Here is a 14,346-nt window from a genome sequence, read left to right as displayed (position 1 = left end):
CACCAGCAGCAGAGATGGGATTTTTTTTTTATGACTGAAAGTAGATAGAAACATGTTTTAAATAGATACTGAAATGTTAGAAATGTGTTTTATTTTATTTTATTCTTCTTAGATATGTTTTTTATTTTTATTTTTTAAATAAATTTTATCAATTTTTTACATATACATTTATATTATTACACATATATACAATAAGCTACCTACAGCAAGAAGAACCACAAAACAACCAGGAATTATATATATGTTACATTCATAGTGTTTTGGCTATTTGTATATGGCAGCCTTGAGGAAAACATCTTTCCTATCTTGGTGAGTCTAAAAATCTGAATTTAAATTAATATCTATAATCTCTTGTCATTATCAACTTAAAACATCTATCTACACCTAAAATCATCTTAAACACTAAACAGCTAAGCTTAATTGTAAAGGGAGTAAACTATATGGTCTTCAACCCTACCAGAGACTTGAGAAGGAATAAAATTAATTACCTGAGCATACAGGGAGTGCAGGTTAGCAGCTTCCCAAATGAGAAGATGACAGAGATGGTTTGCTGCCCGAACAGTTACCCAAACCCTCTATAACCCTGGAGCATCATCTTTAGCCTTCTGGCAGACATATTTGTGAGACAGCTTCAAAGAAAGCTTCTAATCCCCATTGGTCCAGCATTTCAGACTAAAAATGTGTTTTAAATAGATACGGAAATGTTCCAAGAAGGTTGTGAAACTCAACCTTAGGGCTTTTAAGTACCTTTCTGATACATAAAATGTATTGGATGCAGAAAAAGAAAACAGTCACCAAGATGGTTCTAGGAATATGTAACTCACTAGAACCAAAGTAAAGGGTTAGGAAGCTGTGGAGCTGAGGATGGTGGTGGAGAAGTAATACCCAGGTTAGGAAGTCTGTGGCATAGTGCCTATATGACTTTATTTTATAACCCAAGAGTAGGATGCCCACATTTTCTGGAACACCTACAAGGGAGGCAAATCTCAGGTCTTTATTGATGACTTTGGCCGTGAGTAATATCTGGCCCAGAGGAAAAGCTCTTAACTATGCATACACCCCTCAAGCCTGATTGATCGCTCCATTTGATGGAAGGTCGGAAACATCCTTCCCTTCTTAGAAAATGGACCCAAAAGTATACAGGTGACAACACACCTGACTGGTGTGGTGGGGAAGTGGGCAAACTTTTTTTTCCAAGACAGAGTTTCTCTGTGTAGCCTTGGCTGGCCTGGACTCCCTTTGTAGACCAGGCTGGCCTTGAACTCACAGAGATCCACCTGCCTCTGCCTCCTGAGTGCTGGGATTACAGCCGTGCATCACTGTGCCAGCCGTGGGCACACTCTTAACTGGACATCTTTTTTCTAGACATTGTGGTTCATGAAGGTTTTGTTAATATGTGGGGCTCAGTCATTTTTAATTGTTTGTGTCTTGTCTCCGAGCCTCGTGTTGATCATTCTTGCTGGTGTGTGTGTGTGTGTGTGTGTGTGCGCGTGTGTGTGTGTGTGCGTGTGTGCGTGCGCGTGTGTGCGTGTGTGTGCGTGCGTGTGTGCGTGTGCGTGTGTGCGTGTGTGTGCGTGTGTGCGTGTGTGCGTGTGTGTGTGCGCGCGCGCGCGTGTGTGCGTGTGTGTGTGCGTGCGCGCGTGTGTGTGTGCGTGTGTGTGCGTGTGTGTGTGCGTGTGTGTGCGTGTGTGTGTGCGTGTGTGTGTGCGTGTGTGTGCGTGTGTGTGTGCGTGTGTGTGTGCGTGTGTGTGTGCGTGTCTGTGTGTGCGTGTCTGTGTGTGTGCGTGTGTGTGCGCGCCTGTGTATGTGATGCCCTCTGTCTTTTGAGACTTCTCTTTTGCATTTGGTGTGAGTACAAAATGACTGGCAAGGAGTGACGAGTAATAGCATGTTTTCTGTTTTATGCATATGCTGCTTTGGAATGTGACTGCTTATAATTAACAGTTAATCTTCTTATAGCAAATGGGTTTCTGCTGCCTCGGTTACCAGTTGCAGCCTGTTACTGCATGCTAACAATATGAAATTTTACAGCAGTGCATGGTCTCCAGAACAGCCGACCGTGACAGTTGCAAACAGTCCCTGAGAGCCACTGGTTTCATGTTATGCTCCTTCCAGAACCCTTAGGAAGTGGGAGGTGTCCATCGTCCACTGTGATGGGTTGACCTCTGTGGGAAAAAAAAGATTCCAAACTTACCTATTGCGCATATATATATATATATATATATATATATATATATATATATATATATATATGAACTTTCTTTCCTCATAAATGTGTCACATTCTATTACCATGCATGAACCCGAAATGGCAGTATGAAAATGAAAACCAGGGACTGTTGCTAATGAGAAACATAGCATTTCTGAGTTTGATGGGATTCTCTGCTACAGCATTTGAGTTAAAAAAGGAAAAAAAAAAAAAAGCAACTTTCAAAATAATTTATCTGCAGTGAAACAAACAAACAAAACAAAGCAAAATCATCTCCATCCTTCTCTCTTTGCAAGTAACAAATCAATATGTCCATTTAAAGCATTAAGAAAAAAATGCAAGGGATTGGTTTTCCAAGTTGTATACCAGATCCAGAATATGATTCAGCTAAATTTTATTTTCATGTCTTCCATTGAAGACTTTCTTTTCTCCCATTTTGACTTCAGCCACTGTAGTTGTTTGGGGGAGGCCTGGGCATTGGCAGTGTGGCTTGTGAGGTTCCTTCCTCTGACTCAAATGCTATAGCAGATTTTTATTTACTTTTTAATTTTTTTGGGTAAAAAGCTAAGCTCAAAAGAATGACATACTGCAAGCTGAACAGGGCTGGGGTTGCATGTTAATCCAAACAGCAGCCTTAGTTAGGATGCTGAAGGACCATGCCGCTGGGAATGTGGGCTATTCACAGGAAGGGAGATGCTGCTGGGGTCTCTCACTCATCTCCGCCCCCCCCCATGCCTGTTCTTCACGGTCATAATGGTCCCCTTGCTGGACAAGCCCACTGTGTGGCAAGTCATGGTGGTCTTAGAACAGGGCTTGACCCATGTGAGAGATTGAAACCATTTCCTGGTGACTATAACATTCAAAGAGGGCCAAACCACAAGCTATACTTTAAAGTAAGAGGGCAACCATTCTCTGCAAAGGAAAAGAGAGAGGGATAATGTGAAGGGAGGAATGGGTGTGGAGGTAACACTTCCCTGGTCCAAGTTCAGTGGCTGGCTGTGATGCCTGGAAAATATGTGGGTTCCTCCCCTACCCTGTGGGAGGAGCAGGCCAGGTCCTGCTAAGTGAGAAGCCAACACATTTGCCTGTCTTAGCATCAAAATGAAGTGCAACGGCTTCTCTTGTACTGAAACATAAATTGACCACTAAGGGGAGCAATGGGGGCGTTTGAGGTGGATCCCAGGTCGGCACCGGACCTTCACACTCTACTAGAACCACTGAGGGTTCCTGAAAATGCCAGCAAGATATTTCACTTGGCAAATATTTCATGCCTTTTTGTTTGTAATCTATCCTGACCAATATATATATATATTTTTTTTGGATAAGGAAAAAAGTATGATTAAACCAACTAATTGCCTTCTGATTGTCTTGTGGGCTGGGAGAGAAATATAGCTCTTACAGCTGATGCACCCACGAGCAGCTAAAAGCATTCCAAGAGACCAACATCTCATATTGCTTTGGGTGATTTTTTTTTCCTTTGTGAACTTCCTTTAATGTCATATATGCAGCATTAGCCTTGAGTAGCGGCATTTCTTATATGGACAGATTTGGATATTTGTTCTGTCAAGAGTAAATTTAAATTTCTGTAGCTATCATGTAAACTCACTCCCGGGAAGTTCAGCAAAAGCACCCTCAGATCTGATATTAACATGTAATCGTTTCACATTTAATTTGATGGGAGCTTGTCCCAGGCGCTGCCTAATGCCCAGAAATGGATGGAAATGGGAAAACCTTCTTTATATTAGATGTGTTCTCATCCTACAAAAACCATTTATTGTACCAAATAAGCAATTCATTTAACTGAACGGCTGTGTATCTCTTTTGCCCTCCTGCATTAATTGTGCTAGGGGGAGAATGGTGGTTACATTTTTTTTTTTTTTCTGTCTGTAATTTGCTCTCTTTTTTTCATCCAAGAACCGGGATATGTTCAGCCATGGCTTCTTCCTCTGGTCACCGCTCCATCGAGGGGACAAAAATAATATGCAACAGCCTTGGGGGACGATAAAGGCAATTTGTATTTCCACTGGGTTTTTTTCTGATGTACAACCAAACTGTCACCAACAATCACTGCATTTTTTTTTTCTGGGTCAAGACTGTTAACGTGAGCTAAGACCTGTGTTCAGTCCTCCAGTGCCCTTCCAGCTGCCTTGCTGTATGTGACCTTGCCATTAACTGCCACTCTTCCTCTCCTCCCATCCAACCACATGGTTATAGCCAAGATGTCCATCTACAAGAGAATGAGACGAGCATGTTGTTTTGATTGCGGACGTTCTGAGCGTGACTGCTCGTGCATGTCAGGCCGTGTGCGTGGTAACATGGACACCCTTGAGAGAGCCTACCCGCTTTCTTCTGTCTCTGTTAATGATTGCTCCACCAGTTTCCGTGCCTGTAAGTTTAACCCCAACACACACAGTTCCGTGTTTATGCTTGTCCGTGGTATTGGCCCTGTCTTGTGTTGTGCCCTGTGGTCCTGTGAGTCCGCTGAGATAGTGTTGCCTTCCTAATGTGCCCTTGTATGTGATTACGTGTTGCCTGTGCTACTGTGTATGTGCTGAGAAGGCTTTCCCTTCTGACCTTTTTGTGCTTCTTGTGACAGTGAACGAGACTGGCATGTGACAGCCTGGTGATAGCCTCCCTCTCTCTTGTCTAAATAAATAAAGTGAGAGGAAAGCAAGCACTATTTTAATAGAGGATATAAGAAAATACAGAAATTCAGATTTGGAAGTGACTAATAATTGGGATGGACCAAAAGGGTGGAGGAAAAAGAATAGGATGAAAAGGCTTGCTAGAATTCAAAATACAATAGCATATAGATGAAGATGTTTGCTCATGTATGTGAGCAAACATATATATATATGTATATATATATGTACATACACACACACACAAACACACACACACACACACACACACACACACACGAGTGCATGCACACACACATATACAGTTTGTCCTGTGTATTTCTTACCAGAGTCTTATTCCTCAGTACCAGATGTTATCTTCAGTTCTTAAAGAGATTATTTATTTTTAAATCTGCCAACTCCATAGACTGGTAATTTCTAGTGCTTCCTTTCAAAAAGTTGACTTGTTCAAAGGGGGCTCCTGAGACACTCATTAACATCTTATATTTTCCCAACAATTTAGTCCCACTTAACCAAGGTATTGTGCAGCAGTCAGGAATCTAAATAACAAAGGTTTAAGTCGGGACCCTCCAGGATTTCCTTCCCTTTATAGCTGAGACCTTTGTCACTGCCAGGCTCTTCCCAATGCCAGATGCTGTAGCTGTCAAGCATTTGGCAGCTGCTGAGTCTGAGGAACCAAATCCCCGAGATTACCCTTATCCCTGTTTTCATTCGGCTGGCATGGTTGGTAGGGGATGTCACAGATACTTTGGATTGAGATGCTAAGGTGTGCATTGTTGTCCAGTGGCAAAAGAGCTTGAATTCTGCATGACCACTTGGCTGCTCTTGAATTATCACATGACCTTGAACTCTTATTTGTGAATGTATAGGACATAGGAGATGATGATCCTCTCCGGGCTTCATCAATTTTTCTTCAGAGAACCTAACAGAGTCCTTGTGGCCTGTCCAGCAGGACAGAGTCCTAATTTCACTGGATAGAGTGCGGAGCCATGCCAGGTGCTGCAGTTCATGTATGAAGTCTGTAAAGTGTGTGTTGAGCTATGTATCGAAGGCATTCACAAGCTTGGTCCGAGACCAGGGAGCCATTTTCCTCTGATTTGCAATGCATTGTTCCTTGAGACATGCTGAGGTCTGGACTGACTTAAAAGTGATAGTTACCGGGGGTTGTGCTGAGTGGTATTGTGGACTGTGCCAAGCACATTGACCTACAAAGGACTTTTGGATTGGTTTGCTTTGCTTTGCTTTCATTTTAATTTGTTCTTACCGATGCTCAATATCCCTTTATTTTCCCTGCAAGAATTTGTTTTTCTCATTCATATGCTATGTAGCCTAGGTTGCCCGGGTCACAACTACACAAAGAATTTGCCTGTGATGTGCAGCAAGAACTAAAGTCAAAGATGAGCTGGTTAGGAAGATAACTCAGTAAGCTGTGCTGGTACCATTGGCCACATCTCTGAATGGCAGTAGTGGATGTGACTGCCAGTCCTCCTCAGCCTAGGGCACAACTTCTTTCCTTGAGTAACTACTATGCTCTAAAATGTTGACCACAGATTTGGTGGAAAAAAAAATAAGGATCCAATCTGGCTCTGAGCTAAGGTCCTGTGGTCATGTCTTGGCACACTGGCCATCTGCTCCAATCACAGTAAAAATCTGTGTCCCTGCTTGAAGCCCACCATGTCCAGTGTGCTCAATTTCCATCTCAGTCAAGAAAAACCATAATTAGAGGGCGTTTCTCAGCTCTGCAATTTAATCCAGACATTGATGGAGGCCAGGAGAAGAAAGTCTTGAAGTAAGAGTGCCCTGTCCTCTCAGAAATATCCTGTTCACAACACTGTCATCTTTCCTGCCCCTCCATCACCAACCCCCCACTGTGAGAGACAACAGGATTCAGGCTTTCAGTGGCATTGACAGCTCTAGTGACGGCTTGCTTTCTCTGTTTCACCGTCTTCTCTTCTTCTCACAAAGGCAGACTTCATCCAAGCCTGTGTGAGACCATTCACCTTTGACCACTAATAATAAGTTAGAAAAATCCATTTCTAGTTGAACTCCTTTAGAGACCCATGTTAGCCCTTCTTCTTCAATTAAAAATTAATACTTCTGTCTGCTGGATCCCCCTGGCAGAACTCCACAGCAATGCCCAGGCACCCTACTCGGGTGGTGGGTTGGGTGGTGTCCATTTGATGGAGCGAATGGACTCTTAGAGCGGTGGTGAGAGTGGGCTTTTCATTAAATATGAGCAGACGTGAAACAGAGAGGGTTTGACAATTAGAAATGGCAGGAGAAAGGCCCTGGAATCAAAGTGAGGTCACATGGGCAGATCAGATTACTTCTCTTACATTCTTTAGTTGTTCCAAAGATCATTTTAAATTAGTGTCAGCAGAACCATGATGGGTTTTGCCCTTTGTCTTTTACGCCGGGGCTGTATTGTTTCCCAAGACACTCATTAAAGGTCATTACACTATTATAGGGCTCGCTTTGGTCGCCCGGTTTCCAGTTGAGCCAGTTGTGTTTCGGAGACTGCCTAATTCGTTCCCCTCCTGCCTTGTCTTTCCTTCTGTACTTTTTTTTTTTTTTAACTTATAAAGCAAAATATTTCCGTTTTTAAGGGACTTTAAATTGAAACACAAAGCCCCATTACACGTTTTCTAAAGTGGGAAGGGAAGTAGCTGTTTCCCAGAGGTGGTCATAGATTAAAAGTGTTCACAGGGTTTTGAAGACCTGTCTTCTAAGTGCTGTTTGACATAGCTCTCCTTGGAGGCGTGGCCCGTGACCTAGGACCAGTCCTTGTTAAGGCCGGTGCTAGGAGGCCATTTGTCTTGCATTGTACTCACTAGGAGACTGGAGGCCAAGCCATTGATATAAAGACCTTCAGGGAGGAAGGACTCATTTTAAAAAGATTTTTGTTTTCTAAGTGTCAAGAGCCTGGGGAAATAACTCAGTTGGACTGCCATGTAAGCATGAGAATTGGAGTTTGGTACCCCAGAACCCACATAACAAGCCAGGCATGTGCTTCATGCCTGTAACTCCAGCTTTACCGGGAGGGTGAGGGGTAAAAACAGGCAGATTCCTGAACCTCATTTGTCATTCAGCCTCGCCAAATTGATTATCTTCAGATTTAATGAGAGCCTGCTCACTCATGCATACCCCACCCCACCAACCACTCACACACACTGGAACATCAAAACGAAACAAAACAAAACAAAACAAAACAAAACATAACCTAGGATGAATAGGGACCAGAGGCTGGACTGCTCAAATATTTAAGTCTAGACTGAGGGTTCATTATTCCAGTGTAGACTAGGGCTCAACACTAAAATCTAGAATTAGTGCTCACTATTAAAGTCTAGAATTACAGCATCATTTTCTGATTATGTAGATTTTTGTTTATACTCAGATGGTCTTGGCAGTGTGTCAGCTCTTTTCAAAGACACAAACATACTGTGCATCTGACTTCTCTACAAGTCTCTGTTCTGGTGCAGAAAAAAAGAGCCCGTCTCACATCACAAAATCTCACACACATCAGTAAAGATGTAGGTTCTGATCAGTTCCGCTCTGTCCCATATAGCTTTGTGAAGTGGACATTTCTCTCCTTGGAAGTTTATTCTTAATTCCAGTCTTGCCTGGTGTCTGATTGCTAAGTGTAATAGAAAGGGACAATTAAAATTATGATGTAGCGACAATGAAAGGCCCTATTGATTTGGACCTGCCTAGACCTGCCTGACGTGATTCTAGTGACAGTCTGTCAGTAACGCTGGTGTAAGCAAATTAACCAAGTGAAGAAAGAAAATCAGGCCTTTGGGTTTGCACTGGGAGCTAGTGTTAGCTCAAGCACACCTGTGGTTCCGCAGCCCACCTTTTACCCGCCAGTAGTTTACCTGCACAGTTCCACAGCGCGCTCAGAAAAACTACTGAAGCTAATTGAAAATTGCGCATGACTTTTACTTCCTGTACACATATGTCACAGACGAAGCGTTCAGCTCAGATGGTTAAGCCGAGAGGAGTCCAATATGATTAGGTGGGAAGGAGACACACCAAAGTCAGTGTAGAGTAGTCTTGAGTCTTGTCAGGTAATAAAAAAACCTGCTTGTCCTCAGTGGTCTTGGGCTTGTACAGGCTGAGAATTGGCATTACCAAGCGACCTGATGCCAAATGCCCAGCGAACTAATGACATTTTGAAGTACATAAGGTCAGACCTAAAAACATCTTTAAAGGACACACCTTTGCCAACAGTCTCCAGAGCCCTGGAGGAGACGTGAGGTTCACAAGCTACAGTTACACATCACTAGTCTGTAATCATATCATCTCCTTGATAGACAGTTTGGAGGGACCTCCCTCAAGCCCTGCCTCCCCAGTCTTCAGTGTTATGCACGTTACTTCTCGGAGCCAATGAGTCCTCTTCCTGTCATCAGTGAGGAGAATAGGAGAAAGAAATCCAGAGGATACCTAGCACACATCAAGTTAATTTTAGTGTTTCAAGTGGTTTTTTAAAAAATAGATATATAATGACAGAAATTCATGGGATACAATGCGAGTTTTCTATGTGTGCATACATAGTGTCAAGATCGCATCAGCCTAATTAGCATGTGCGTCACCTCAAACATCATTTCTTGTGATGAAACCTCCATAATCTTCGCTCTAGCTGGTTTGAATGACAGACTCTAGTATCCTCACCTGGAGATACCCTGCTATCCATCTGGGCACCGGAGTTCCTTCCTCCTTTCTCCTATTTCATTAAGCTTTTGCTTCGATGACCACCCTCCCCCACCCTCCCATGGATTCTTTTTAAGTTTATGAGTCCATGTCTCCAATGCCTCTCTTTTTTTGTGCTGCCCATGCCAATGTGTGCGTATCCCTTCTCATTCTGGCTCTCTCCTTCCCCCACTCCCTGTCACACACATTGATAGCAAATACTACTACGACTATTTGAGTCTCTGGCTCTTTAGCCAACCTCAGGCAGGCATCCTGATTTGTCCATTTGCATTGCATGGTGGGAAGTGAAAATAAGGATAAGAAGGCAGACGGGACTGGGCTAGCATTTTACCCATCACATGTGACTAAGATTAATAATTTCCCCAGGAGGAGCCTCTTCAAGTACAGCCATTGTCTTAAGCAAGGCTACTGAAGCCAACCTCCCTTGATTAACTTCCGCTAGGCACACTGGGTAGAGAGTTGACTGGGAAGATGTTTCCTTTCAAGTAATGTGTTATCTCACATACGGTTGTCGGCCTCTGGAGCCACTGATGTCTGGCATAGAAATCAACCTTTGTGAATAACTTCCTTGGTGAATAACTCCTGAAACTGATTTTCTTCCAAGAACACCAAGCAAAGCCCATTTTCACCCAGTATGTGGTGCTGGTGTTTACAAGTCCAGTGTCAGGGGAAGTAGTTGATTTGTAATAAGAGAGCCTCTTTGCCCCTAGACAAGGTCATGTTGAATCCCTTAAAAGAGATGACCTATGACAGTGCATTGTGTTCAGATGGAAAAGAATGTCACAGTAGGCAGAACAGTCAGAGTTTCAAAGGATATCCTTTGACACAGGATTGAGAGACAGGAAGTAAAAAGGTCAGAATGAGGGAAGAAGGAAAGGCCCTTTCTATGTATCCTGTCACTTAGACACTTTACTTTCTGGGAGCTCTTGCCACAAAAAACAAAAATGACTCTGGCTCTTTAAAGAGAAGTGAAGAAACACACTGCATGCTATAGGTACACCAGACAGAGGTCTTTATGCAAGGTGACATGGAAATTATGTTTGCATTTTTATTTTAGGGCAGTGGCAGGCTGTCATGATACTGGCCTTGACAGCTCTTACCACAAGGCAATGTGTTCTTACCTCCATGGTAGAAGACAGATGTAGCCAGCTAGCACTTCATTTCTCTGACTCCTCCTCTTCCTCCTCTTCTTCCTCCTCCTCTCTCCTCCATTTCTCTTCCTCTTCCTCCTCCTCTGTCCTCCCTCCTCCCCCCGCTATTGTGGGCGACAGATGCCAGGGCCAGCTTGCTCTTCACTTGAGCCTTGTCAAGGCTCTGCCTTGAGCCCAAACCCTGACCTTTACTTGATGAAATAAACTGCTGATGAACACACACAGGTTTGAATTAGAGCAGGCTTGGAGCAAATGTCAAGTCTATCTCCTGCCTTCTACCTACATCAGGAACATGGATTAGACCAAGTCTGGAGCTTGCAGTGCCTTAGGCTTTATGGGTCTGGGGAGACATAACTTATTAACAAAGAGTTATTAAATTTTTATCAATTTTACAACACAATGTAAATGCCTCCTATGAATCTACATTGTATTCATTATCATTTAAAACGTTAATTAAGTCAAAGTTGCATTTAATTTCTCTCTAAATGGGCCTCTGGGAAGAGGCTTTTAGAGACATCTGTGGGAGCATGCAGCTATGGAGCCGGAATCCCCCAGCCTACACTCAGGGTTCCTCCTTAAGTTGGTTGCTATGATGTGTCTGTGGCTAATTTGTCGTGATGTGATTGGGCATTGTCTCAATTTAGTGTCAAACCAACAGTGGTGTAAAGCCAGTCAAGAGATGCTGTGGGCCCCTGCCCAGGCTTCTAGGCATCCTTCTTCTCACACGGGAACCAGCAGTCCATGTGTGCCACCTCTGCTCCCCGTCATGCATTGAGTCGCCTTCCTTATACGGTACCCATCATTTTAGCTGTTTAGTCCTTCATCTGAGATAGACATTCCATATCTGGCTTAGTACAATTAGGACATTTTCTGTGACACGTGTAGAAAATATATTCATCTTCAGCATCTTTGATTCCCACCTAAGCCCAGAAATACACAGTGGCTCAATGGATGGGTCATTCTCATTGATAAGAAAATCCATAGGGAGATTTGATGAGAATTTGCTCTCCCAATTTGAACCAACAGTGGTACTCTTATTTTATGTGATTACAGACCACGGTCCCACATATGTTTAATTCGAAACATAACACAGGGGCTAGGCTTACTAATATGACACTAGGACATGGCTACTTGGTTAACTTGTATCAAGTTGGGAGCAGACAACATTGTCAGTATACTGCTATGTATAAGGTACTCTGTCAGAACAGCAAGAGTGACAGTGCATTTGACAGATAATAATTTACCCTTACCATAAGTAGTTAGCACTCGATGCTGGCTGCAGCAGCTGTAAACTGAGGCATCTATAGAGCACCTCATTTGTATAGCTTCAGCCATTTGATGAGGAAGCAATGGTAAAGCTGGCATTTGAACACAGCCTGGTATGGTTCTATTTTCTCTGAGTAAGTTGAGGCACTTTGATCTTTGAACTACTGAATAAGGCTCATAGGCCAGTTCGTCTCTGTGGGGTGAAATAGAGATGCAGATGGCAGTGATGAGACTAGATATAGACAAAGTCAGAGCCCCTCACAAAGCAAGTGGCCATCCACAAGTCTGGGCTTTCATTCTGTAGAGTGTAGGCAGAGGTGAAGGGAAGGGTAAAATAAGTCTACCACCCTTCTCCACCCCAATCCTTTCCAACTCCCTAACACGAGGTAGGAGAGACAGAAGGTTAGTGGGGAGAGGGGGCATTGAGATCTTCTTAAACTACTTCCTGCTGATTAGGGGTGTTCCGTGGAATAAGTCCAATCTTTGTCTTCTCAGGATACCTCCAACTTCTTCTTGTCTCTTTTCTCATGACCACTTGACAAACCAGCAACAGCAGCAGCAGGAGCAGAAACTAGCAGGGGGAACAGCAGCACCTCCTCTCTTGGGGCCCTGGTCTTTCTATATCTTCTCTAGAGTCCCCAGAATTAACCTACCTTCCACTGGCAGAACCACACCTCTGCCCGAGCACACAGGAGGCAAATAGTCTGCTGCTGTGGACATATCCCACACCTGGGGTTAAAACAACAACAACAACAAAAACAAAAACACGTTCACATAACATAACTGGTGTTCCAAAGAAACCAAAACTCTCACTACAGGTGTCGGATCAGAAAAATGAACCAACAGGCACACTGTAGTAATTTCCATACGAGAGTAACCATGGTGAGACAACTGAGAAACCCTGCCACCCCAAACAAGAGAAGGGGAAAGCCCAGGGGCTGTGATGGGAGGTGGGAGGGAAGAGGTACTCTAAGGAGCCTCTGGGAGGGGACATTTTGTAGAGAGCTAGTAGGTTCCCCTCAGATGAAAGCCATTATCCAAAAGACTAGTACAAGCAGTTGCAGTTTCTTTAAAGACAACTTCATTAATGGCTCTGGAGCAGTTAAATTCCATTCGCTAGTGAAATTTCTTAAGTCTAATTCTCCCAGGCTGACTAGTAGCACTTGGAATTCCTACTTGAGCTTTGTGGAGCTTTCATACTTACTTACCTTTAGCAAGGAGTGGAGACCTACCTGGCCGTACTCCATCCCTTTCCTTTTCTCACCCAGCAGTTTTTCTTCCACATAAAATTCTCTCAAGTTGAATAGACCTTGAGCATGTTGAAGGTGACAGAGGTGGGCAGCTCAAGGGCTGATGTGATAGTATTGGCTCAGGCAGAGGAGCGGACAAATGGGGCCACCAGCTGGGACACATGACCAGCCCCTAAGGGTCCTGGCTTCAGCTGCATGTGGTAGCTTCAATTTCAGATCATGGAAATTATTTTTGAAAATCTCCTAGTGTGGCAGGGAGGCTTCTTTCGTCCCGTCGTTCTCAGGGAGACAGCATGTCTCCTTACATCTACAGAGGGGAAAAATAATAAGCACTTCACATCCTGTTCTATGAAAACCCACTGCAGTTTTCAACCACTTGCCCTACTCCCGTGGAAACACAAAACACATTTTCTTGAGAGGCACTGCCACACAAAATCCTGGAACATCATGTGGCATGTCTAAGGATCATGGCACAATTTCCTTTTCCATTCTGCTTCTTTGTGCATAAGTCATTTTCCTCTGTGTCCTTTGTGTCTCCACATCCATGTCAACTATGACATTTGTGTGCACCATTGATCCTAAAGAGTCATTAAAACAACATGGAAAAGTACTTGTGCCTTGGGTTTCCCCCACAGTGGTTGGCTGCACATACTAAGGATGCACATTCTGGAGGTGGAATGTGGCTGGTTGCACTGAACCGGCTAGCCGTCCGCTAGCCCCTTCTCTCTAGAGTCTTGTCTTTAACCAGTACACTGAGGCAAGCAGTGCTCCATTTGCTACAAGAGTTCTGCTTCTTCAGTCAGCCTGCCCTCTTCTACACAAAGTCTCAAAGACGGACAGAGTGAAGGTGGCCATTTTCAAAACAATAGAGACTGAAGAGATCTCTGTGTGCACCTAGGCAGTGCCTGTTTTGAAGGGAGATTGCTACATGTATATAGAGCTGTGTTGTGAGGAAATAGGTTTCTTATGATCAGCTGGGCTAAACCAAAGTTGGCCTGCACCCCCAACAGCTACCTACTTTCCTCATCTTTCTTCTCTTTCTCCTTCCTCTTTGACCATCTCATTTGATCATCATTGGTAGGTTCATTTCTCTCACTTCCAAGAGCAACAGTACAAGAA

At 43.6% G+C, this 14,346-nt stretch overlaps 1 protein-coding gene across 12 annotated transcripts in view; it reads left to right on the top strand.

Annotated features, from left to right (window-relative positions):
- The window catches only part of Kcnma1 (potassium calcium-activated channel subfamily M alpha 1), a 699,737-nt gene that overhangs the window by 573,423 nt on the left and 111,968 nt on the right, over positions 1-14,346 (top strand). For 3 of the 12 annotated variants that reach the window (XM_051142915.1, XM_051142914.1, XM_051142913.1), the window contains one exon: positions 4,423-4,596. The exons of the other annotated variants lie outside the window; for them this stretch is intronic. In XM_051142915.1, coding sequence (XP_050998872.1) covers positions 4,423-4,596 — 174 coding nt within the window. The remainder of the gene's footprint in view (positions 1-4,422; positions 4,597-14,346) is intronic. 12 annotated transcript variants of the gene reach the window in all.

Source organism: Acomys russatus, chromosome 3 (genome assembly GCF_903995435.1).
Source record: "Acomys russatus chromosome 3, mAcoRus1.1, whole genome shotgun sequence".
Lineage (NCBI taxonomy): Eukaryota > Metazoa > Chordata > Mammalia > Rodentia > Muridae > Acomys > Acomys russatus.
Note: the sequence above shows the minus strand (reverse complement) of the source record. Positions and strands in the feature narration are given on the sequence as shown.